The sequence below is a fragment of the Sebastes fasciatus genome, chromosome 14 (assembly GCF_043250625.1).
Source record: "Sebastes fasciatus isolate fSebFas1 chromosome 14, fSebFas1.pri, whole genome shotgun sequence".
Lineage (NCBI taxonomy): Eukaryota > Metazoa > Chordata > Actinopteri > Perciformes > Sebastidae > Sebastes > Sebastes fasciatus.
Genome location: NC_133808.1, coordinates 17,746,297 through 17,773,837, shown reverse-complemented (window position 1 = coordinate 17,773,837; position 27,541 = coordinate 17,746,297). Strand labels below are relative to the sequence as shown.

The 27,541-nt window shown below is 39.6% G+C and overlaps 1 protein-coding gene across 2 annotated transcripts; it reads right to left on the bottom strand.

Annotated features, from left to right (window-relative positions):
* Positions 1 to 940: 940 nt before the first annotated feature.
* Positions 941 to 25,825, bottom strand: csrnp3 (cysteine-serine-rich nuclear protein 3). Of its 2 annotated transcripts, XM_074659376.1 has the most exons (7): positions 25,690 to 25,825; positions 24,862 to 24,902; positions 11,024 to 11,096; positions 7,917 to 8,085; positions 2,830 to 3,089; positions 2,385 to 2,681; positions 941 to 2,212 (listed from the first exon to the last, which is right to left on the bottom strand). In XM_074659376.1, exons 4-7 carry the CDS (start codon positions 8,077 to 8,079, stop codon positions 1,076 to 1,078), a joined length of 1,857 nt encoding a protein of 618 aa, XP_074515477.1. In that variant the 5' UTR covers positions 8,080 to 8,085; positions 11,024 to 11,096; positions 24,862 to 24,902; positions 25,690 to 25,825; the 3' UTR covers positions 941 to 1,075. The 2 variants fall into 2 exon arrangements, with proteins under 2 accessions (XP_074515477.1, XP_074515478.1); XM_074659377.1 differs by lacking the exon at positions 11,024 to 11,096.
* Positions 25,826 to 27,541: the final 1,716 nt, after the last annotated feature.

Below are 27,541 nucleotides of genomic sequence, written 5' to 3'. Positions count from 1 at the left end.
ATAATAAGCTTTGATTGTCAACCTTGAACATTTGCTTCCCCCATATACAATTATCAAAAGTGGCATTTTTTTTAACTTTTAGTACAATATCAAGTGCCATGGCAGTCAATTAAAATAAATGTCATTCCACTCTATTGAGGTTCTTCTCTAAAAAGCTTCTCATACTTTCGGAGATATGTCAAAGTGCGACTTTATTAATATCCCTGTATCACTGAAATGCTTCAAAGAATAAATGTTTATTTGTAGTGGCACCATGATATTTATAAGAGTGAACAGTGGAGGAAAAAAAAAAAGTGAGGGGCCATATTTTTCCATCGTTCCAAGTATTAATCAGTTAAAACCAACTGCATGCCACTGGACCCCCACACACGAGTGCAAAAGGCTGTGAATTGATTTCTTGACATTTGATGCTATTGATATTGTATTCCAAACATACAAATAAGAATTCAGGCTTTTTCATGCTTTTCAAAACCATAGAAAAGCATATAATAGGGACAAAAAGAAATTTACATTATGTTCATGACACATTTTTATATAAAACAATGGCGATTCCCCCCCCCACCCCCTAAATGTCACTGAGATTACCAAAACAGCATGCTTATTGTTATCAAAACATTTACAATATATAAGTATACACATAATTCCGAAACAATAAATAAACTGACAATAAACCTTTTTTTGCACATTTGACACATACAGTAGACATAGAAAAGTTCCATCTACAGTACAATATCTGCTTAAAACTAGAACTTTACATCTGAAATTACAAGATACATAGCACGGCATGACATAACTGATGTTTTAAAATGTTTTATATTTAATCTGTTCCATCTTGCAGTTAAGCACACACCGTAGTGGAGAAACCTTCAGGAGCGAATAATTAAAACATTTCCATCATGACACCTATGGCTTTATAGTTACAGATGAAAATGTACTACGGGTGCTGTAAATTGCTTTGAAATTTCAGGTCATATAATGCAAAAAAAGGCCATGATTATGTTCCCTTAAAATACCACTTGGTCAGGCTCAAGTAAAGACGTAATGACGAAAGAACACTTGAAAAGGTGAAGGCCTACTAAATGGCTGTGACCTCGGGGCAATGGTCTGGTAAAGGGAGGTTCTTAGTGTTGTTTCCTAGTAAGGTCAGGTCAGAATGGCCGTTAACACTGGACTCTTGCTGTGGCTTTTCAGCTGTCATACACGAGCTGCTGTAGGAACCCTGGGTGTTATTGTTCAGGTAGTTCTGAAACTGGGTCTGGCTCTGGGTGTCGGGCTGCTCCACAAATGCTGCTTTGGACGACACCTTCTTCTCCTGATCGTAGCATGTCACGGGGGCAGCAGCAGGGGCACCATTGGTCAGAGTGAAATGGTGATTAGCCGTGTATTGTTCCTCAGCCTGATTCGAGTAGTCCGTGTACTGCTCGGCAGACATGTCGAATGGTCCTGTGGCCGCGCTGCCGTTGGTCGTGCTGACTGGATCTTGGAATGCTAAGGCTTCCCCGTAGGGTTCACTGGGTCGGCCGGTTTGGCCGTTAGCGACGGCGCTGGAGCTCCCCAGCTGAAAGTACTCAGCTGAAGAGGAGTTCATTAAATAAGTGTTCCCGTTCATGTGGTTGTCATGAGCTACGGAGCCGTCGTTGTAACACAGCACGGAGGACAAGGGGACGACCTCAGTGTGAGACACCGACGGGGTCGACGCATCGCCCTGAAAGTTCTTTGACTTCTCTTCATCTTCATCATCCTCCTCCTCGTCCTCCGAGTCGCTGTTGGCTAAGCTCTGGGTGCTGGAGTCAGACAGTCCGCTGCAAACACTGCTACTATCATCCTCGTCCTCGTCGTCCTCGTCGTTATCCTCTTCTTCTTCCTCCTCGTCGTCGTCTTCTTCATCTTCTTCCTCGTCTAGCGGTTCTTCCATCTCGTCCGCGGTGGCCTGCAGGTGCATGCTGGCCGTCTGTGGAACGGCGTCCGATAGAGAGTACTCCAACCTGTGCTGGGACTGAACGAGAGGGTTTCCTCCTCCCAGGTCGCTCGTTTCGCTACGGTAACCGTTGGCGGGGGACGCCTGCTGCTGCTCGCGGCTCTTCTCCAGCTCCAGCTTCATTATGGTGTGCAAGAAATGGGTCCGAACACGGATGGGATTAAACTCCACTCTCCCAGTTGAATTGGTGCAGCCCTCTTTTGTGCAGCCACATGGAAATGACATACGGTCCACCTAAGGTAAACACATTCATTTCATTTTAAACAGATGACCTGTGTAATGTGTTAATGACATGATTGTACCAAATAATGAATGTGCTTTCTTTGATATTCTTTGATATGTCATTGATCCCTTCTATTTAAATGTACAGTATGTTTGTTGAAGACATGCATGTCATGGGGTTTACCTGGCACTTGATCCCTGCGATGCTGCAGGCACAGGTCTCTGGGTCACAAAAGACTCTGCAATCACAGCCGCAGTCCTCTCTGGACATCCGGATAGACCGCAGTTCATGTTTCTCTTCCACATCAATCTTCTTTACCCCAGAGGAGCGCAGCAGCGCCCGGCGCTTTTTAGTGGTAAGAGGCTGCAGGAAGAAGTACTCATCTACCTCTGTGTTGTCCAGATCAATGTCGTCGTCTGAAATGTCCTCTGCCGTGAGCGTGTTGGCCTCTTCCGACTCCACCGTGCCATTCTTAGTCAGCTGAAAACAAGAGGGAATCACATCCCAAGCCATTCATCCAAGACCAAATTCCTGTTAAATTCACTCACATATTTGATACTAGTATCTGCTGAACGATGATTCTAAAAATCCTACGAGCAGAAATCTTGCAGAATTTATAAGCATTTACCTTGAGTTTGATTGAGTTGAGTTTCTCCTCCTTCAGGTGATCTCTGAGCATGTCCCTGTGGATCCTCTCCTGCTCCACGGCAAATTCACCCAGGGAGTACTGCCTGATCCAGCTGTGCCTGTTGGACATGCCCAGCGTGCTGCCTCCCTGACTGGGCACGCTGGTGAAGCCCTGCCGCCGGCTGAAGTAGTACACGGTCACATTCTCAAAATGAACCCTCCTCGTCCGCAGGCGCTTCTCTCTCTTCAATATCGAGTCAGCTGCAAAGGAAGACGGGTATGTTAAAGAAAGAGGTCAATTTTTTATCATTTTATCATTCTTTCATGTTGGAGCATAATAGTTTTATAGCCATGTAAAGCCTGTTAAGATAAGTGACATTTGTATGGCAAAATGTGGGCCACAGATATAATGAGAGCAATGTCTTTTAAATATTGGGAATTCTTTCTTGGAAGTTTTACAGCGAACTTCTACGTATCTTAGCACAGCTCTGTAGGGAAGGATTTCATCACATCTCTGTGCTTCCGCTTGGCATGCAAGTCCTCTGTGTCTTTTTAAGGAGAGCTCTACGAGAGGGAGAGGGAGAGAGGAGGGCAACAGTGGAGCATAAATAATCCCGTGCCTGGCCCAGAGATGAAGAGTGCTGGTTCACAGAGGCAGTTTTCCCAGCGTTCACCCCATGTGAGACAGACTGGACAAATAGAAACCATCTGGTTCCAATAGCTCTCCTCCACACGCAAGAGGTACAATGCATTTCATTGCAAATGTAGAGCTGTCACATGGTGCAGAATCGAGTTTCATTATCTACAAAGACAAATACAAACAGCTGTCAGCTTGTTTAAGGTGTAAAAAATGGTGTCTATATTAAAAAAGTTATAGTATAGCATGTAAAAAAAAGTCATTCCATCTCGAAAAATATTTAGTCATAGTAAAGTATGTTAAAAAAAAGTCCAAGTATAATATGTCAAAAAAATAAAAAGGTCATAGTATAGTATGTTGAAAAAATAAGTCATATAGTTTATAATATAGTTATTTTACAAAAATTATAGTAGTGTATTTTTAAAAAAAAGTCATATTTTCGTCTCACTCCACTGTCGGGCACCAGGCATCGTTGTGAGGGTGGGGATCGAACCCCGCTCTGCCGCAGCCAGAACCAGGAACTTAGCAACCAAGCCACCAATGCCACACGCACTTGGGACTGTTCTCTTCGTATATTTGACTTTGTCATTAGAAGTTAGACCTGAAAACAGACTGTGTCACATAAGGATCGAACCCACAACCTCCAGTATTCCAACCAGTTATCTACCACTCTGAGCTATCTGAACCATACACTGATGTAAGGTTTCCTTTTCTATTTGACTTCTCCATTTGAAGTAAAAAAAAAGTCAAAGTATAGTATGTCGAAAAAAGTGAAAAGAAATTCATAGTATATCAATAGTATGTCGAAAAAAAGTCATAGTACACTTTTTTCAACACACTGACTTTTTGTTTCACTTTTCATCATACTATTTTACCACTTTTTCACTATGACTTTTTTTTCATGAAATTTTTCGTTTCTGTCAAATTAAAAAAAAAAAATCATAGTATACTATGTCGAAAATTACAGTATGTTTGGATCTCCTCACACACCATACCTCTGTTCCTTGTTTTTTTGGTTCTTTGTCTTTGTTTTTACACCAGAACATCCATGCAGCACATTTTTTCACACATCCACTCCCTACACTACTGACTCTACAGATTCTTCCCATACATTCTTTTTGGTTAATAAATCCCTTTATTTGTTCAGTATACCTGTGTGTCCTGTTTTTGTCAAAGTTCTAAAACCGGGTGAAAAATAATCACAGTATAGTATGTTGAAAAAATAAAAAATAAGTTAGTATAGTATGTCGAAAAAACTTCAGTGATAGTGTCGAAAAAAGCCATATTATATGTAAAAAAAAAAAAAGTCATAGTATAGTGTGGCAAAAAAAAAAAACTTCAAAGTATAGTATGTCGAAAAAAAGTCATAGTATGTAGAAAAAATATAAAGGTCATAGTATAGTATGTAATTTTTTTTTAAAAGTCAGTATTGTATGTCGAAAAAAAAATGTCAGTCATAGTATGTCGGAAAAAAAAAAAAGTCAGTATTGTATGTAAAATAAAAGTCAGGGTATAGTATGTCGAAAAAAAGTCATAGTATAGTAAGTAAAAAAAAAACGTCATATAATAATATGTCAAAATCTTTTTAAAAAGTCATAGTATAGTATGTCGGAAAAAAAAGTCATAGTATCGTTGTCGAAATAAAGTCGGAGTATAGTATGTCGGAAAAATAAAAAGTCAAAGTATATTATATCGAAAAAAAAATAATTCAAAATATAGTATGTCGAAAGATAAGTCATGGTATAGTATGTAAAAAAAAGTCATAGTAAAGTATGTTGAACATTTTTTAAAAAGTCATAGTATATCGAAAAGTCCTAGTATAATATGTCGAAGAAATTAAAAAAGTCCTAGTACAGTATATTGTAAAAAGTCCTAGTATCGTATGTAAAAAAAAAAGTCGTGGTATAGTATATCGAAAAAAGTCATAGTATATGTCGAAAAAATAAAAAAAGTCAATGTGTCGAAAAAATTAAAAAAGTCAGAGTATAGTATGGCGAAAAAAAAAAAAAAAGTCATAGAATAGTATTTTGAAAAAATTAAAAAAAAGTCATAGTATAGTATGTCGAAAAAAAAAAGTCAATTTGTCGAAAAAATAAAAAAAAGTCAGAGTATAGTATGGCGAAAAAAATAAAAAAAAGTCATAGAATAGTATTTCGAAAAAATAAAAAAGTCAATGTGTCGAAAACATTAAAAAAAGTCATAGCATAGTATGTAGAAAAAATAAGTCATAGTATATTACATCCAAAAAAAGTCATAGTATAATATGTTGAAAAAAAGTCATAGTATAATATGTCACAAAAATAAAAAAGTCTGTTGTATGTCAAAAAAAAGTCATAGTAAAGTATTTTTAAAAAATAAAAAAGTTCATACTATAGTATGTAGAAAAAAATTCATAGTATAGTATGTTGAAAAAATAAAAAAGTCATAGTATAGTATCTCGAAAAAAAAGTCATAGTATAGTCCTGTAGAAAAAATTAGAAAGTCATAGTATAGTATGTCAAAAAATCATAAAAAAAAAACGTCATCGTATAGCATCTCAAAAAATGTATAGTATAGTATGAGGAAAAAGTAATACAAAAGACAACATGTCTAAAGTCTTGGTATAGTATGTCAAAAAATCACAAAAAAGTAATTGTATGTGTTGTCAAATAAGGCATAGTATAGCATGTGGAAAAAGTCATTAAGACCTATAGGGAAAACAACAACATCTCACAGATATTTTTCACAGTTTTCCAAGCTATAATCAGCAAATGTGCCTTTACCCTTTAAAGACTTCTAAACCCTCTAAACAAACGGCATGGGGATTTAATTGGTTCATGTCTCTGCCAAGAAAGTCAATCATTAGTCTCCACATGGACATGTCACTTCACAGGAGTGAAGTCTTCATATTGCACAGCTCCTTTGTTGCTGTCAGCTGACCTTCTCCCCCACTACTAGCAGCTGCACCTGACACAGAGGCCAAGCTCAGCCTCTAGGGACGCAACACCCTACTTATGTCTCCCTACAGGGAGGGGGCCCTGTCTGTCACCCATCTGCATGTCATTCACACAGATTTAAAAAAAGAAAATGGTGCATCATCAAAACACAAATTTAGTGTTGACAAAACAAAACAAACAAAAAAATTAAAAAAAAAAAAAAATAATAATAATAATAATAATAATAATAAAATGTTTTTGTTTACTTGGGAAAAATATTTTTATTTTGGAAATAATTTTGCAAATTGTGAACATACTCACACATCCTGACTCCTTTCTTTTGTTCTTTAAGAATTGCATTATTAAGCTTTTATCTGGATGCTTTCAAAATCCCTCAAAAGGATGAATAAGCTACAACTGTATTATCTATTTCACTCACAGTCTGTCTCGTCTCTTAGACTTTAAGATTCACACGTGCACTGTGTTACTTATTATATATTATGTTGTCAGTGTCCTTTTGAACCTGCAGAGGAGACATGTCTTCGATTAAGACTACGTTCTTTAATACAAAGTCAGTTAAAGCCTGGAATAAGTGTGGAATCTCTCAGTAGCAGACTTCTTTTGGAACTGGTGAGTTTCACATAATCTTAGCCGTGTGACCTTATCTTAGTAAACCAAAACAAGCATTGCAGATCTGCAGCTGTTTAGCTCTTGTTAATATTTTTTTAATCGTAGCTGAAACAATTAATCCAATAGTCAATCGACAGAAAATTAATCTCCAACTATTTTGATAATTGATAAATCGCCTGAGTCATTTTTCAAACAAAGTGCATTTGATGGTTTCAACCTATTTGTTGTGAATTAATCTTTGCTGCATTTCTCTGTTTTAAATGATTGTAAACTGAATATTTTGGGGGTTTTGGAGTGTTGGTTGGACAAAACAAGACATTTGAAGTTGTCAACAAAGCGATTAATTGATTAATCGAGAAAATAATTGGCAGATCTATCCATAATGTAAATAATAGTGTGCTTAGAGAGTGGTACATTTACGGTACCATCAGGGTTGCACACACAGCTTGAGACTGCACTAGCTCATTCATCTGGCTGGGTCTGTACACCTAATGTGTGCTGTTCCTAATGAGGGAGGCTGTCTGCGCATCCTTCCCCTTTATTACAGCACTGGACTCTTAGCATTACTCAGCCTCTCCTCTCCTCTCCTCTCCTCTCCTCTCCTCTCCTCTCCTCTCCTCTCCTCTCCTCTCCTCTCCTCTCCTCAGCTATGACAATAAATTCATCTTAAACTCCCTTATCTACAGACATGCAGATTTGTTTTCTCTGACCTGCATCTTGCATTGATTGTGAGCTACAAAATCAGGCCGTGCTAGGAGTGCTATTCCCTTCTTGATTAAAAATCCCTTTCAGTGCTTTAGCGTTTTTTTCCCCCTTGAGATGAAATGACATTAATCTTACTGTCAATAGCGCACATTAGCCACACTGAGCTCAACGCATGAGTTTAAAAGACACAGGCACACTCACGGGTGAAAGGGCCCGAGGCAGAGGGGTTGACACTGTCACTGCTATCTCCACTCTCACTGCAGGAGACCTCATCATCAGACTCCCGCAAGGAAGAGCACGGGGAGGAGGAGGCTTCCACCTCCTCGAATTTCCTCTTCAGTATTCCACTCATGGCCCGCCGCATCTGCACCTGAAGCCGAAAGACAGCAGAGGGGCCACACATTATTTAATATCCAGTTTAGGGCCTTCATAATCCTCAGCACACTCAATTAGCAATGAGACCCAGACCACCACCCCCCCACCCTCCTCCTCCTTTTACACACACACACACACACACACACACAAAATCTCGCCTGCCGCTATCCAGGCTCCCAGGCGTTCCCTGGGCGAATGATCACCTTGGCACAAAGGAGCTGAGATGGAAGGAGAAAGCTGCTAATTACATACTACGTCTGCCTTACAGGAAGTTCATTCCACTGTCTTTGATTGAGAGGCTGGAGACAAAAAAGAGACTGGATCAACTTGTCTTGCACTGCTACCGGTCACGGGGAAATTATATACAATATATATGTATTATGTACAGTAATATGTAGAATATTATGTGCATTTAATTGCTGATACTACAAAATAACTGAAATATTTACTGGCTTAAAATTAAAAAAAGCAATGCAACAAATCCAAACATCCATCCATAGTATTGGTGTGTTGTTTACGTGCATTTACACAGGTGCACACACATGCTGATGTGCACTTCCGACCGAAGCGAGGCAACAATCTGCACAACACAAAGTGATTTGTACATGTATCACACATCATGCAGCGCTTAGAGGAGGAGTAGGTGAAGCTGTTGTTGACAGGATGACATCCTGTACATCTGTAATGAGCTTCTGTTAGGTCAGATGCTTCTGACAGAAAAAAAAAAAGAAAAAGGAAAGGCCTCAGGTGAACGCAGTTACAGTCACCGCAGAGCAGAGTAAAAAAGCTCTACTGTGACAGGCTCTAATTTGCATCTGCAACAAAGTCAATAATCGCTACATAATAATAGCAAAATAGGACTAATAGATAGTATATCTGCTAAAGACCATTAAATAGCTCCATGATAATATTATCTATTATAATCAGTAGCTCTACTGTTAAATTAGCAGTTTCTGAAAAATAAATAAATACATATCTTTGTATGGCTGTGCAGGTGCAGCTAAATGTTTGTGGCAGCACTTAATTCAGAGGCAGTAGTAACAGAAGTGTTACAGACCACTTCGGTGTCAATTGAGAGGGGCCATTAACTCCCTCTGACTGATGATGCAATTAGAGAAATAAACAAGAACAAGCTCATCAGTCAAATAACCATCACACTGGAGCTACTGCATTGTAACTCAATTGTCCCACATTATATGCCATTATTCTTCAGTGTGTAACTGCTGTAATATTACAGGACTTATTTAATCACTATTTATAATATTGTATTTAGATGAAGAGCCCTCTGTTTCTTGTTTTAAAAGCAGCAGCTGGAACGTCAGGTCACATTTTAAAATAAACCCAATAACACAACATTGCTGCTGTAGCACAGCGACAATTTGCTATGACTGGCAGCTTTTCCCTCACTGCTTTCTCTCTTGGAAACTGGAATCAGTAAAGACAGCATCCAGTCCCACTCTGTCTATCTGCCAGAGCAGCTTGTGGGGGAGTTCCATTCACAGACAGCCACGGCGTTTCATCTGGGCTCTGCTATCGAGTCATTACAGATGCAAATGCTGCCTGAGAGAGAGAACGAGGTGCAACCCAGAGAGGACCGGCGTTGCCAGCTAGAGGGTCATTGTTCCCAGGAGGCTGTGCTTGTTCAGCGCGGCCGGTGACATGGCACCGCCAGCATTTGGAGGCCCTCCAGAGTCAACAACTCTACCTACAACTGAGGAATGTGAGGCATCCTCCATCTGGGAGGAGAGAGAGAGAGTCTGTCAGGGTAACCTCATTGAAAAGATTTCCTTTCAGAAAGAACTAGTATTAATTTGGAAGCAAAATGTGTAAGAGGCATCCTGAGCAGGAGTTTTCATTCTCTACTGGCTGACGAGAAACCATCAATCCACTTTCTCCTCTGAGTGATTATGACAAGACATAATGACATTAACTAATGAACTAGTCCTGATATATATTAAATGAGTCTGGTGAGATTTAAAGTGTTGAAGCTGCTAATCTCACATCAAAACAAGCAAAGAAACACATTTATTTCACTTCCATTTGTTGGCAAACAGGAGTGGAAATTTCCACCGGAAATTACCTGTGTAATTTTAGTCCATTTTCTAGCGAGGGTCCTAATTAGACGCCATTGTTGGAAACCTATTCGTATGCTTAGCCCTCAGCTGATGCTGCACTAGGCTTTGATAACCAAAAGTGGTTTCCATGGAGATTCTAATGTACTCTCACAACTAGTGCTTTCCCATATGACTGAGTGCTACACACTGTGTATAAGGGATTTTCATACTAAAGCGGCAATGTTTTAATATCTAAAGCAAATTATGTTTATATATTTATCACATTACATTATGACAGCATGAATTCAGAGTTAAAATCTTGACACTGGATGGGTATGACATCATAAAACCACAGAGCTGTGGGTAATCTGGGTGAACCTCTTTCATCGTGGCTTAAATAAAAAGCAGAGATTGTTGCTCCTCTCTATAACAGCTCTTTCTTTGTCTTCACTGTTGCCTTACCACTAACCATGTCTGGGCAGCATACACTATGATACAAGGGAGAAAATCCCAGAGAAAATAATGCAGCAAAAGCCAGCTTGGAAAGCCCCTCCCTGTGTTTGCCTCTCTGTGTGCACACACATCAACTATGGAAACCAACTCCTGTCCTTAATCAACAGCGCTTGCAGCACTGTAGCACACTTGCATTTCTGAATACAATTATTTTTTTCCCCCCCTCGTCATTCATTCAACCGGGCTCCCACAGTCACAATAGAACCGATGTGACAACACGAGGCTCAAAACACTCATCCCAAGTGATGCTAACAAGCCTATGGCATCTGGTGCAAGTCATGACACATCAGTCCTGCGATGACCAGATTCTGTGTGTGTGTGTGTGTGTGTGTGTGTGTGTGCTGGCCCTCACAGGAAACAACTGACCTGTATCCACTGGCAGACTGTGACTCCTTTCACCTCGTCTCACAGCGGCACAGCCACACAGTCATAAATGTGGCTATTCAGAAAAAGAAAAAAAGAAGGTGAAACATGATGAGTGAAGAGGTTCCCATTTTGTTTCAGTCCACTGATTTGCAGCGACCCCTGAGCTCCACGGGCATGAGAAGAAAAAAAAAAAGGGTGCAGGAGTGTGAGAGAGAGACTCTGGCTGCACTGTCGGTACCATATGCTTTATTGTTGCAAGACGACAGTCTTTCTCACTTTAACTCCCTGTCTGTCACTGTGTTCCTGTCTCTCTCTCTCTCTCTCTCTCTCTCTCTCTCCCTCTCTCCTTCTCTCTTTCTCTCTCTGGCCACACAAAGGCTCATTAGCTGCAGCCGGCTGAAAGGCAGAAGCCTGACTGGAGCAGAGTGGAGCAAAGCAGAGGCAGCCTGTGAGATCACATGGGTGGGATGTCTGAGAGGGAAAGAGAGAGAGAGAGAGAGAGAGAGAGAGAGAGAGAGTCAGGCGTGCCTCTGCTCCTGCTGTCTGCAGATATTTTTACCAACATGAGCTGGGGAAGAGGAGGGGGTAGGAGGAGGTGGAGGGAGGAGGTGGAGGGAGGAGGTGGAGGAAGGTGTGGGGGGGTCAGAAAGAGGGAAAAAGACTGAATGTTAGAGAAATGGATAAGGGGGGTCGTATGGGGGATGCAGGGCAGTGGGAAAAGAGCCAGCGGGGGAGATGGGAGGTGTGGGGGGGGGGGTTATAACAGAGATGCAGAGAGGAGGGGATTCAGGGGGGAACAGTAAAGGGGAGGGGGAGAGTGAGGGAGAGAGTAGGGAGGTGAAAAGGATAGAGAATGGGGCAAAGAAAAGGAAAAAAGGGAAACATCTGATGCCAAAAATAACCCAATAGGACCATTAAGAGAGCATAAAACTACAAAATAAAAGCTTAAATGACTCAAAGTATAAAGACAAAAACATCAAATCAAATTGAAAGACAGAACATTATACACTGTTTTATGTGAAAATGTTGCAATATGAAATGTGATCATATACCTGGAATAGAGAACATTTCAACATGTAGCACCTTGTCAGCAGCAGCACTGTAGTGGATGTGATCCCTACACTTCCTATGCCAGGAAGTTCTGCAGGAGAGTTTTAGTGGGGCCTCAGCTTGTGCAGTCAGAGAGCCATTATATCATTCCGACCGTATGTCAACATAAAAGGTCCTGCACTTCCTTGTAGAGTGTAGCTTTAAAGCCTAGAGGCTTTTTTTACAGCTGGTGCAGCATTACAGTCGTCACAATAAATGATCATTTCAGAGCAGCATACAACGCAGTAGGTAAGAATAGTATAGCGACATTTGCATGGCATAAATCCATTGTGGGTTTCGGTAGGTAGTTTGATACAATGTCTGTTAGAGTCAGCACTTATTGACACTCTTACGTGAAAGGATTTGTGTTGCTTTGAGAAAAAACGACTGTCATTCGACTCTGCAATGCTCTGCGTCCTCAACAGTGTCCTCACCTCGCCTCGCCTCGCCTCGCCAGCACTGCGTTCCTCCTCCATCCCTGTTGCCTCTTCCTCACACCGCACATACCGCCTCTCTCTTGTATACTAAACAAAGGTAAGCATCAACAGGAAGTTAACCTGTACTGTGCAGTATTTAATAAGGTTTATTTATCTCATTATTTCATTGCATTACTGTCAAGAATATGTATTTCTACAAATACATGCTACACTGAATTTAGTAGTAATAGTAGTAGCAGCAGTAGTGGTAGTAGTAGTAGTGGGAATAGTATATTATTTAAGGGTTTATATCCCTTTTAAGAGCGATGTTGGCCAAATGTCTCCTCTTAAACATGCAGTCAGCACACAGGAAGCCAGAGGAAGTGTACTGGCAGTCCTCTGACAGACTCTGCTGAGCACTCAAACATTACAGTCAGCTATTATGGCTGAATCAGAAGGACCAAAAAACAAGCAAGCATCACAACAGCAGCAGCAATAAGATACTACTGTACACCTTCAGGGGGTAGACACAATAAATGAACACATGTACAATCGAATGCAGTAAGTTAGCTCTCCAATTAAAAAATGCAATACAACTCATTTATTGTGTCTCAAAAAGTTAACATTACAAAATCACAGACACAGTATGTATTGCAGGGCTACTGAACTCTGGTCTGGATTACTGCACCATGGCTGTTGTTGTTATTGTGTCCACCCACTTTAGATAAATGCTACTCTGATGTAACTGACCAGACTAATGAGACAGCTGATGTCCCAATGATTATATTTTTTTATCTAAAAAATTATAGATGTTTGTTCATGTCCCAGTTGATATATGTGTGTGTGTGTCTCTCTCCACTAAACGACCCTGCAATCAACATGATTGCCAATGATTTATTCATACTAATAATAGGTGGGAACATGATGAGCTGCAGTGATTTGTGCCTGCTGGACCTGTTTGGTCTACAGTAGTTCTAGGATACATGGCAAGGGTGTAAGGGTGTAAAAAAGCTACTATCTCAATCCTAACTTGAATGACATCTGTATTCAAATTCACATAATGAAAATGGGAAGACGTGAACCAATGCTGTCCTTTAAACGGTTTTAAAATCTATGAATATGAATTTAAATAAATGAAACATCTATTAACACATCCTGATTTTCTTTATGTTTCTAGCTTCAAAATTAAGAGACTTAAGGCTAAACTTTGACTGTTGTATTAAACAACATTGAACACTTCCAACCCAGCAGGTTTTGTAATATTAAAGCAGCAGTGGGTAGAATTGGAGCAAATATGATTATAATTTTTTTTTTTTTTTTTTTTTTTTTTAAACGGTCACTATATCTTGACAGTAGTGCATGAGACAGGTAATCTGAAAAAATCATGTGCCCCTGTGTCCTCCGGTGCTCTTAATGGCATCTGCAAGATTTCCCAGACCGGAGGAAAACAACCAATCAGAGGCGAGCTGGAGCCTGTCGTCTCTGAGCAGCTGTCAATCACTTGTGAACTCCGATCAAACGGTCAAACTAGGCAGCGCTGATCGAAATATGAATCAATATTCTGTTACTGTAATGCCTATTTCTGTAGTGTACTGTTTAACTGTAGAATGAGAAAGTGTGTGACCTGGCAGCCATGTTGAGATCAGTTGAGGAAATACCAAGCACTGCCCCACTAGCAGGAGCAAACTTTCTCATTTTACAGCTAAACAGTACACTACAAGATGTTTCTGAAAACATTTGAGGAAAGAAACAGGCATTACAGTAACAGAAAATTAATTCATATTTGATCAGTGCTGCCTAGTTTTACCGTTTGATCGGAGTTTGTGAGTGATTGACAGCTGCCTCCATTGAATGAACAGCTAATAGGAACGCTCTCTCTCTGAAATGACCTGTGATTGGTCAAAGTCTCCCGTCACGGGTTAGACTTTTTAAATCCTGAAAACAGAGCCATGAGGAGGTGCAGAAGTCTAGTTTTCTCTCAGAACACTTGAATTACAATATGCTGAAAGGTTATTATGGAATTTTTGAAAGGCTTTTAAAAATCCCTTTACAAGAATCATGGAATAATTCGGTTTCAAGGGTCTTCTGCTCACAATTATCTGAAAACATCCACACAATGAATAAAAGTAATCCAATCAGGACGTCATTTTCTCTTCAAATCTGTCAAAATGATGTTGTCTGTTTTTAATAAATCTGATTTTGATCATTACAGTACAGGTTCACATTTCACTGAGTGTGTAATGATAATATATATATCATACAATACAGTTATCCGTTTTGTTTTGTTTTTCAGTCTGGTTGTTTTTCTAATCACTTTGATGAAATGTGTTATTAGACGACCTCATCTGCATTCCTTTAATGATTCATCCACCAACATCACACATATATGCTGCCCTATTACATCAAAATGAAAAACATAAGCTGGAGAGATGGCATTTGTTACACCATTGCGCCAGTGATGGTGACCTATATTTGCTCTGACTTTCAAGAGGCTTTCTTATTTCAATGAAGGAAATTGAAGACAGCAGGCAAAAATAAACAAAGAAAAGGTTTAGAATAAATCATTTGTGTATGCATACTGTAATTGAGGTCATATGCAAAAGTCCTGCCCAACTCCCACTGTAACAGATGAAAGGTAAATTCTAAAATGTGTTTTTAATGATGTCTCCGAACAGAGTCTTATTGTTTAACACAAAAAAGCAAGAGTGCTCGTTATTCCTCACATCAAATACTGTATAGATTTTTTTTAAAAGAACAAAAAGTATAGGTTAATTTATTTGTTGTTTTACAGAGCAGGAACAAGTGGGAGCGGAAGACGAAGAAGAGAGTGCTTGCTCTTTGCTTGCCTCATCAAAATCAATCCTGTAATAGCTATTTCCAGGGTCCTTTGCATAACATTAGTGACACAGGACCTTCGGAGGGTGTCAATGTGTTGAGTTAAAATGCAAATTGTAAAAGCAATCATTACATAAACCCTTCAGTGATCTTGCCAAAACATTTGACTCTGAACTGTCTGGCTCCATGACAACATATCAGCAACAGTTTCGCAGCAGTGGCCGCAAATCAGAACCTTTAACGGCAGAAACTGGAATGAACCCAGGATGAATCATTGCACCCACCATTATCCATCTCCACACTTAACACAGCTATCTCACAGTATGTTAAAATACCATATGGCAGGTTCTTCAACCTATAAAGATTCAAGTCCAAGGTCAAGGATCTCCATCAGGTCGCCATCAGCTGCATAGCTCTACTGTGAAGCTGCAGCATACAGATCATAATGCCATCTGCCATCATTTAGAACAAGATCTGCAGTGCACCCATGGTGCATTTCCAAAGGCATAAAAAGGTATAAAAGATACCTGGGCTGGCCATAAACAGTGAGTGGATAGAAGTTCTTCTGGACCGTGCCACATCCCCACATGTCCAATAGATCACTTTGCCTGTGTTGGCAGTTTGTCTCTCCTCTGAGCAATACATGATCACATCAGCTACACCAGCAGGCTTTTGCCAAACTCAGTTGCCTCCTCTGCTGTGTGGTGCAGAGGCCTGGAACACTTACAGTACAGACATCTCAGTGGGAGCACTGCAAAATTTATACCAGAGCTGCATCCTGATAATCACGGACATCACTGGGAAATACATCCACAAATGTTAGTATGTAAGAAATGTTAACTGGATTTCTATCACAATCATCGAACACCAGCTCTGACAGATTGTCCATGCAGTTATAATGTCTGATTCGTGTTGAAGCAGACACTCTACTCGCATCTACATACTGGCAAGCAGGAACCTACATATTAAAGAGAGTGGTACAAGGACAACGTCAGGACCAACTACAGAACGTTCCACAGCAACATCAATAAATAAAGGACATTGCACGGGGTAGAAAAAGTTCATGGAGCAGCCACACACCATGATAAATATTTCCAACAGCTCGCACAAGACAAAAGAGACCCAGCTGTACCTGCTACCTACTATACCATAGTATAGCATGTCGAAAAATGTCAAAAAAATTTCATTATATAGTATGTTGAAAAATGTCATGAACAAAAAGTCATACAAAAGTCATAGTATAGTATGCCAAAAAATGTCAGTATAGTATGTCATAAAAAAGTCATGGTATACTTTGTTGGAAACTGTAAAAAAAAAAAGTCATAATATAGTATGTCTAAAAAAAAAGGTCAAAGTATGTATGTCGAAAATTTTCATAGAAAAAGTCATAGTATAGTATGTCAAAAAAAGTCCGAAAAAAAGTCAGTTAACGTTAAAGTTAAAGTAAACAGGCTCTTGTTTTTCCTCACTATTAAAACAAACGGAACGTACGCTAGCCTTTCACATTAGACTCAATGTTATAAGTAGGCTACCATTATCAGAACAATACGAACATTCAGGCTCCCTCGTGTGGCCCAAAGGTGTACTGCAGATATAAATCGTAAATAAAAGACTATGGAAGAAATTCTGCAAATTTATTTGGCGACCCCAATTAAATCTCCCAGTCTTTGGAAATGACTGCAGACAAGTTGCTAGCGGGGAGAAAGACAAGCATTGGTCAGGCGACCAGAAACATGACTTTAGATGCCAACGTTGTTCTGTGTCTGTAGGTTATGTAATTAAAAAAGTGTTTGCTAACACATTAACTACACTAAATCAATTAGCGGGTAGTATAAGTGGCTGTTTCAGCTGCTTTGAGTCTACTGGGCATTTCTGCCCCCTGGTGGTCAAAAAGTGCTTGTTGCAGCTTTAAATATTTCTAACCGCAACACTGACATACTGTATAGTCAAAGTCAACCACCCTCTCACCTTCCCTGCGTTACGTGAACAACCCATCTGCATTTGTATGAAATATTACAGATGAATATACGTGAAACACTAATTAGTCAACTACATATGTAAACACTAATTATTTGCATATAAATATCATTTTTAGGAGACGCAGCTCCTCCATGAGGACCATCAGACTCCTCTTGAATGACTGCCAAATATGTATATGTGGGGGGGTTACAGGAGTGGGGTTGTGTGGGTATAGATTGATATAGATTGCAAATTTGCCTCCTTGCTGTGTGTCTGCGTCTGCCAAATGCCTATGCCATTCAATATGGCTGATCGCGTCGCAGACTACTAGTGTTTCCACAGTGATGAAGCACACATTTGTACAGCCCAGATGGCTCGGCAGATCTTTTTTATTAATTCTTTCCTCTTTTTTCGTAATGTGAGAAACATTTGTTTTTCCATTGCAGTAGACCCCGTCTGAGTGACTGTGAGGGTGCACTCCAGTAGAACCAACCGATGGGATCACGGAGCAAAGACAAAGCCTGAAACCACAAAAGATCCTGGGCCGTGCAGCCAGTCTGAGGCTGTGTTTCGAACTCATCCATCACTTGTGTCACACTCAGCCATACACGGCAAACCTTGAGAGACAGAGAGAGAGAGAGAGAGAGAGAGAGAGAAAGCTAGGCAGAGAGAGATAACTAGATAGATATAAAGAGAGAGAGGCGAGGTCTCAGCTGGACTCCCCTGAGGAGAGGCTGTGGCCTGGATGATTATACAGCTACAGATGATGTCAGTGGAGGATCCCTGCCTCAGAGAGAACACAAACACACTGCTCATATATTCATTGACACTGTTTTGTAGAAGGGATGTGATGGATTCCTAAATTATGCATGAAAAGGCCACGGTAGAAAGTGTTTTGCGATAGGTCAGGGGGGCATCTGCCTTAATCTGTATGTGCAGGCATCATGTTCGGGAATAACACAATAAACACAGTCATTTGCATCCTGTCCCTGGAGAACACAGCAAATATAAATTTACGCAAAGGATGGATAAAATCAAAGGGTAATAGCTTGAGTGTTAAAACCGGAACAGGAAATAAGTGCAGCAGCAGAAAACGCTCAGTTATTATCAATAAATCCATGTGCACATATTGCAATTAAGCTACAGTATGTTGCTACAAATTCACAATACCTTGCCATACATATTTGCAACTGGCCTGTCATTACAGAGCACTGTAAATGAAAAACACCTGCCAATTTGCTGGGGCTGTTTTTCCCATTGTGCTGCAATAAAGGTCAGACGGACAAATTATGCAAATAAATAAATAACACTAATTGTCAAATACAGTCATCTTCACTCTCAGTCAGCCTTTAAAGAATTCCCTATGCACGCAAGGGAAAAAACATTCGGCAATTAAACACAAAGGAATCCATTTAAGGAAATGTAGCGACATCTACAGATTTATGCAAATGAGACTTCACATGCGCTCTGTACATTTGTTAACTTGCACTTGCCTGAGGCTGCAGACAGATCTGCTCCACACACACATGAAAGGAAGGGAAGAGGGGGAGTAGCAGGAGAGAGAGAGAGCAGCCCACTGCTCAGCACTCAGCACACGGAGGAGCTGCAGCTTGGTGATGCCTGCTGCAGCCTCCCTCCTGCAGCTACAGTACAGCCGAGTGCTGGGAATCATTGATCTGTTCTTCCTCCTCATAGAACAATAGAGGAAGCACGGCTCCTTATTAACCACATGGGTCCAGAGCTCCATATCTAATATATCTAGCTGCAGCGGTTTGATTTTAACATAAAGCGTAAAGAGTTGGAATAAATAACTGCCGGAATTATGAGTGACTAGTGTACAAGTGTAAATGACTTGAATGAGAATATTCTGGCAAAGACCTTGTTGAAGGCTCGTGAACTCATTTGACTCCTGGCGTGACGTTTTCCTCTTTCATCTTCCAGCACCAAACAGCATTAGCAGTGTTTTTAATGAATCAGAGCTACATGCTTAAATGTGTAATCTTTGAGAAAGACATTTCATCCAGCATCTCAAACCGCCTTTGTTGTTACACGCCGTGATCAAAATACACCAAAAGCAAACAAGCGCCGAAACGAACAAGCTCCACATTCAGACTAATGTTTTGATTTGCCGTAATTCAAGTCACACAGTGCGGAAGGCATAATCAGGTACTCTCACCCTCATGTCAATCACAACGCTCGTCTAAATTATTCATGGCTCTATATTTTATTTATGAGTAGATTTTCCCATGCCACCTGAAAGTTCGCAAAAGCCGGTTTTGCTGGCAGAACAGCAGAGCTGCCAAAGCATTTCATAGAGACAGGGCTGCTTTCATCTCTCACACAGGCTGGGAAAGCTGTGGGACGTGGAGTTCATATTCTGCAGACAAGCCTTATCATTTATATATAGCCAGTATCATGTTGAGATCTTGAATCATTTTTTTTATATGCAAAACATTCGCACTGTTATCTGAGAGAACTCGTGAAGTAGGCCAGCTCTGCATGTGATTACAGTATATGGTGAATTAGAGGGATATAAATGAAGGAATTGACACAAAATACATCCTGAGAAAAATCTATGTAAATTGTTACACACCTAATTTAAAGGGTGTTATTCTGAGTGTTGTTGGTTAGGATTTTAAATGAGATTGTAAGTGTGTGAAATTTGTTATATCATGTTAATTTTCACCTATAGATCATGGATACCTTCTTGATGGGTGGGTACGCTACTGCCTTAATCTGTAAAATGTGACTTTATATTACCCTTTGTAACAATAATTACACTAAAAACACTAAGAGTAGCAGGTAAAATGACATTTTTTTTAATTTATTTTTGAGTTTTTACTTCTAATTTAGAATTCTGTCACAATGTTGAAAAATTATGTTGGGATCGTTTAATTACAGCAAAGCTTTTTAATTACTTTTTAGAGACACATCAGTGCTTTTCTCTACATGGCTTTTTGTTGATTAGGTAGCCTAGAGACATTAAATAATCAGACATTTGGTTCAACTGTGCTGAAATGAAATGAAAAAGATCAAAACAGCTGCACACATATCTCCATTGTGCAAAATGTATTATCTAAGCTTTTAGTCACAATGACCTTTGTCAGAGACATGTCAACGTGTGCCAACACATGCAAAACAGTTTGCATAATTTTTTTTCTGTAAAAGACTCGAAAAATTAACTTATTATTATTAATTAACATTATGACTATATAGGCTAAGCATCAATCAAATTTAAAGCTGCAGTGGGTAGGATGGAGCAAATATGATTGAAATAACAGTCACCATATCCTGACAGTAGTGCATGAGACAGGTAATCGGAAAATAATCATGTGCCTCTGTGTCCTCCGGTGCTCCTAATGGCATCTGCAGGATTTCACACCGCAGGAAAACAACCAATCAGAGCCGAGCTGTAGCCTGACGTCTCTGAGCAGCTGTCAATCACTCGGGAACTCCGATCAAACGGTCAAACTAGGCAGCGCTGATCAAATATGAATCAATATTCTGTTACTGTAACGCCTACTTATCACCTCAAATGTTTTCAGAATCATCTTGTAGTGTACTGTTTAGCTGTAAAATGAGAAAGTTTGTGACCCGGCAGCCATGTTGAGATCTGTTGAGGAAATACCAAGCACCGCCCACCAGCCAGAGCACAGCCAATAGGAATGCTCTCTCTCTGAAATGACCTGTGATTGGCCAAAGCCTCCCGTCACCAGGCTAGATTTTTTGAAGCCTGAAAACAGAGTCATGAGGAGGTGCAGAAGTCTAGTTTTCTCTCAGAACACTTGAATTACAATATGCTGAAAGGTTATTATGGATTTTTTGCCAAATGATGCCAAAAACATTTTGCCTACTGCAGGTTTAAAGACAGAAAACAGCCATGGTTAGATGTTATTTATTAAAAATGTAACAGTCAAAAACGCTGTTTCATCAGGACTGTGTGAGTGTGGTTTGATGAGATTTGACTGACAGTGATCAAACTAAACCACCAACTGTCTTCAGATTCGGATTCAAATCCTGATGGCTGCATGAAAGAACATGGCGTCATGTTTTCACTCCAAACCACAAACCAACGAGAAGAGCAGAGAGAAGACTCTCTAGTGCGATAACCAAAATCCATTCCCACTTTGGCAGAAAATTGCTGAAAAGAAGCTAATTAAAAAAATGTGTTTTCAATTCCTTTAAAGAAAAAGCCTCTAATCTAGATTTTAAAAGTTGAAATCAGACCTTTTATACAGTATATATATACTAAATGTACTTCATCTATTTTACTAATTGAACTAGGAAGTCTCTTGAGACACATCATCTCTTTTACAAAAGAGCCTTCCTCAAAATGACAGAATATACAATTAATTTATATTTACATGTAGCACGACAAAACAGAACATGAGAAACATTGTAGTTTAACTATCTTTGAAAATACATTTCTCATGAAACATTTTTTTAATCTAGAGTTTGAATGCATGACATGAAGGCGGTGTTTATCTTGTAACTTATTAAAAACCCAGCATAACTCTGATTTGCAATGGAAATAAATCTTATCTTAAATGATTTGATCCAAAATTCCTAATTTTACTTCACTAGTCCTTAGTTTGAACCTACTACAACTATGTGTGCATCAATGCAATAGCATTACAAGTATCACTGAATATATTAATTGAATATTAATTGTGAAATTAAAATTGAAATGTATAACCTGTAGCCTACTAATTGTAGAATATTTGCAAATAAAACTAAATTAAAATGACAGAATCACTTCAGATGATGATGTCTGTGCTCACACTAACTTTCTATATAAAGCACTTGTTCTCTGACAAATAAAACTCATTAAGGCAGAGAAATATGTCTCTTTTTTTCTTAACACTTAATTAGCTGGCAGCAGACAAAAGATTCCAAATAGGTGTCATGGCAACATCTCAAGAGAGCACAGTCGTGAACCGTGAAAGCCCAGAGCTCAGCCAGGACGGAGCCAGAAACACAAAAAGAGTCACATCAAAAGCAACTAAATTGGAACCATGAGCCCTGCTGAGATGCACAACGCTGCGCTTTAATCTAAAAGGTTGATATTACTTCACACTACGATCCTTCAGTAAACGTCACTGATGCTGCGATTTTAATTTGTTTTTTTCGGGAAGAGAAGTAAAACCCGTACAGAGACAATTAATGAAAAACAGACTGAATATGGAATTACTGAGAGCTCCAATTGTTGTTTTTTTCTAAGAACATTAATTGTATTTATCAAACAGAACATCTCAACTGATCAGAGAGACATATATATTAAAATATAAAATCAGACAATGCTGCTTGGTCACTTTTATGCAATGTTGCTGCCTTCACCTGAGCTTGAGATGTCATGTCACTTAAAACTACAGAAATACAAATTTATCATCAGCTTAAAATCTGCTGGTTTTAAGAAAATATGGTTACCTTTTCTATCCTATATTTGGTGGTCACTGGGGTAAACATTAGGGGTGGGAATCAGCAGAAGTCCCACGATACGATATTATCACGATACTTAAGTCACGATACGATCTTATTGCGATTCTAAACATTTTACGATATGATGAGTATTGTGATAAGATATATTGGGAATTTATTACCTTTTTTCAATTGTAAATTATGCAGTTTGTCAACATCTGTTTTATATAATAAGATACAGTTTTCACTCTGTTCATCTCAGAGGTTTCATTCACATATCTTGAGGTCAGAGGTCAAGGGACCCCTTTTAAAATGGCCATGCCTGTCTTCCTCGGCAAAATTTAGCGTAACTTTGGAGCGTTAATTAACGACATGGTTGGTACCAATTTATTCCTTAGGTTAGTTTCATATGTTGTTGTGTTTAAGACTGAACCCGCTACAACCAATGAAAGACAGAATCAGATAGTTTATATGATAAAAGATTGATATTTGACGTCTGTTTATCGATATATTGCGATGCAAAATATCGCGATACTATATGCTGTATCGATTTTTCCCTAATAGTGCCCTTTGTGTGCAGGAATATAAGAATTATGAATGAGCTGTATCAACATGTATGAGGAGTTTTCTTCTCTTTATATTGTAATTCCTCATTTAATGTAGTAATTTATTATTTTACATATCAAATGTTTGGTTGTAGAGACAGAAGGAGGGATGGCAGAAATATTCTGTGCACAATATTGACTTATTTTTCTGTGTATGTTAGGATAATTTTTTAGTACATAACTTGGAAAATACAAAAAAAAGACAGCCCATAATGGTCGTTAGATTCATCTCACTTATCTTATCCAGGTGGTAAGATGTCAAGCAAGGTGTAAGACATCCCACTGGACTCACAACTCCAGCAGATTGTTTTAATCTTCATCTAAAACACAGTCCACCTGCTCTCTCCCGCAACGATCCAATTACAATCTGACCTTTAACCTCACTCCGTACATCTGCCTGAACCTCCAGGTGGAGCTTAGAGCCACAACTTCTTGTTGTTCCCACATAAAAGGAAACTAAATTGATTTAGCTGTGCATGAACCTTTGCGTGCAGACAATTCACCCACACCAGCCTCCCGCAGAGAGACTCTCCTCAGCGCTGTTAAGCCATAACACCTTTCCTGTGAATCTTTAATGGACCACAGTCACTGTTATCAGGCTTTAGCCATCTGTGCTACAGTATGTAATAGCAGCAGGACTGAATCACTTATTATTCAAATAAGCCAGCTGAATGATGCAGCTCTTCACAAGTAAATACATCTACTTAATGTTGCAATGTCCTTTAACTCAATGCCACGTGTACTAATTAAATTCTGCTCCTCTGAGGACTGGGCGAAGATAGATTGAGGAGACAGATGGGTTGAGGAGGAAAAATACACAGTCACAAGAAGAAGAGGCCCCACACACATCGCCCACCTCCCCCCCATCACCTTTCAAATCTCAATCACAAGGATGGAAATGGCTGTGTGATTGCGTGTGCACGGTCGCATGTTTGAGTGCTTTCAAACAGGGGATGGACTGTGGGTGCTGGCGGAGGAACAATAAAGAAGGCATGGGAGGATAATGACGCTGCCTTATTAAAGCCTTGACAGTTCACATATCTGCATCTTTTGATTACATTAATGTATTAGAACTACATGGCTTCACAGGCAACAGTAAAAAAATCATCTATCAGTCTTTACTGCCTTGGAAATATGTCAAAGCCATGTGATTTTCACATTCTTTGCAACACCGATTGTTGATTTGGAGAATAAATATCAAGCATATAATATCCCGTTCTCTAGAAAAAGACGTGTCCTCTTTTCATCATTTTGATATCAGAAGCATCTCTGTGGTATAATCCAGTGAGAATAGCGCAGCTGTCTGTATTGACTAAACACTGTTGTCTGCATCAACATCACATCATATCTTGTTATCAGGGGGTCTTTTGTGGCAGCGTAGCAACAGTTGTGCGTTGAGCTTTGAACGCCATCTATCTCGCAGGCATGAATTCAATATGTTAATGGGTTTTGTTAAGGTCTGGCAGTACACGATATTTCAGACGAGCGAGGAAAAGAAAAGATGTGGTCTTCTTACCGTTAGCAAAATATGTTACACTGCAGCGACCCGCCTCCGTTCTGTAAAAGAATAGAGATAGAAATATTTAGTCTGCAAACCAATGTATTGTGCAAAAGGTGACTTTAAATTGGATGCTGTTTGTTGTACCAGCCAACACAAGGTGCCATAACAAGAGGAACACAAAGACAGTGTTTTGTAATGCAACATGAAACTTTGCATTTCAGCATTGATGTATAGGATGATTGACAGAGCTTTATCCAAATCTCTTTGTGAGACACTTTTATAGCTTGGTGGAGGTTGGAGCTGGAACCGGCTCTCTGCCTCCTCTGCATGTTCTTCAGGAGGCTCTGCAAGGAACCAGACTCTCAGCCAGTTGGCCATATATACCAGTCAGCTGGCTCCTAGTATATAGCAGCCTTTATGACACACATGTGTGACCTGAAAAATGTATACACACAAAGGCACAGGATCTCTCTAACATGCTTTGGGGCTCTGTGTCTATTTTACACATTTTGTGCACAAAGTGTTGAGCGATAAAAATGGGCCAAATGGAACAAAGAAAACATGGTTTTGAAGTATTTTATCAATCTCAAATTGGACTATTTTAGTTGTAGCACATGTCCTGAGCAGACTTGAGGTGTGCTGCTCAGAAGAGTTTGACAAAGGGACCATTCAGAGGGATGGTTCCCAACATATTCAGGAAACAAAAACAGCAGGAAAAACATGTCAAATGTCTAAATGACTTTATGCAACAGAGAAAAGAAAACAGAGATTACATTGTCCCCATGTAATAATCAATGCATGTGTTCAAACACAGGCCTATCACCTGAGATTGTTCATACTCACCATTCATTGCGTTCCTATCATCAGGATCCAGTCAATGACGCCTCTCTCTCTCTCTCTCTCTCTCTCTCTCTCTGTCTCTCTCTCAATGGACTTCACTATTTCCCCCTAAACCGGTTCTCCTCTGCAGAAATCCTCCACCGCTGTGAGATCATTTAAAAAGCTGCTTCCCGACGTGGTATTACTGGACGAACCGGCACAATTGTCGCATACAACAGTGCTTTAAGCAAGCAAGCACTCCTTCCGGCTGCTGGGGGAACAATGGTGCAGCATCGGACTGACAGCTTCACGGACAACGTGACTCAGTCTGTCCAATCCTGGTCGCACAGAGCAGCCAGGACTGACTGCTGCTGCTGCTGCTGCTGCCCACTGGAGGCTGCAGACACATCCCACTGGAGCAGCATGTGCGCTCACTGTTGAAGAAGAAGGTGGGCTTAATCATGACTTAAAAACATTATTAACAGGGATTTATAGTGTTTTATAGGCGGCAATTAATATTTAGAATAATTAAAGATTTTCACTCATTTGGGTGAAAGGACATCTAAAAGACTGGTTTTGCTGTTTCATTCTGGACTCAAACTAGACTTAAAGCTGCAGTGGGTAGAATTGGAGCAAATATGATTAAAAAATAAAAAATAAAAAAAAGCAATATCTCTGGTTGCAAATATGAAAACGGCATGGTAGGTAGCTTTTTCAACACTTTGTTGCAAATTTTCAATCGTTTAACTTAAACTTAATGGCTCAACGTTAGATGCACATGCTTAAGAAACCAGCTCAAGTTCAGCGCCAAAACCAAACCAGCCATACAGCACGTGGACAGACACAATATGATCTGTAAAAACTTCTTATAAAGACTTTAGCGATGCTCGATAAAACGGTCACTATATCTGCATGAGACAGGTAAGCTAAAAAAAATAAATAATAAATCTTGTGTCCTCCGGTGCTCCCTGATGGCATCTGCAAGATTTCACAGACCGGAGGAAAACAACCAATCAGAGCCGAGCTGGAGCCTGTTGTCTCTGAGCAGCTGTCAATCACTCGCAAACTACGAAAAAACGGTTAAACTAGGCAGCGCTGATCAAATATGAATCAATATTCTGTTTACTGTAATGCCTATTTCTCGCCTCAAATGTTTTCAGAAACACCATGTAGTGTACCGTTTAGCTGTGAAATGAGAACGTTTGTGACTCGGCACGCAGCCATGTTGAGATCAGTTGAGGAAATACCAAGAACCAGCCACCAGCCTGAGCAAACTTTCTAATTTTACAGCTAAACAGTACACAGAGGCACATGATTTTTCTTACCCGTCTCATGCACTACTGTCAGGATATAGTGACCATTTTATAAAAACTTTTTTTAATCATATTTGCTACAATTCTACGCGCTGCTGCTTTAATCGATTAGTTCATTAGTCTATAAAATGTCAGAAAATGGTGAAAAATGTCGATCAGTGTTTCCCAAAGTCCAATACGTTGTCCTCAACTCAAAGATATTCAGTTTACTGTCATGGAGGAGTAAAGAAACCAGAACATTTTCACAATTAAGAAGCTGGAATCAGAGAAGTTTGACTATTTTTTTCTTTAAAAATGACTCAAACCGATTGATTATCAAAATAGTCGGTGATCGGTGATGGTTAACTAATCAATTTTGCGTGATTCTTTGTGGAGAATGTTGGTCGACTAAGAACGTCTTTGGTCGAAAACAGGCCCTAATATTTTTGTCTCCACTAGGCTATAAGTTATTTTAGAAGCTGAACTTTGCACCACTGTTGCATCACTTGTACAACCTCCCTCTTAAATGTATAGTATTACAGTGAGTGGTCTCTGTAAGGTTTTCGAACAAGCCACACATGGTA

Coding starts and splice junctions, on each gene's coding strand:
- csrnp3 (XM_074659376.1), bottom strand. CDS start 8,079: ATGCGGCGGGCCATGAGTGGAATACTGAAGAGGAAATTCGAGGAGGTG. Junction 2,682..2,829: donor TCAACTCAATCAAACTCAAG/GTAAATGCTTAT, acceptor TCTTGTTTTCAG/CTGACTAAGAATGGCACGGT. Junction 2,213..2,384: donor TCGCAGGGATCAAGTGCCAG/GTAAACCCCATG, acceptor TGTTTACCTTAG/GTGGACCGTATGTCATTTCC.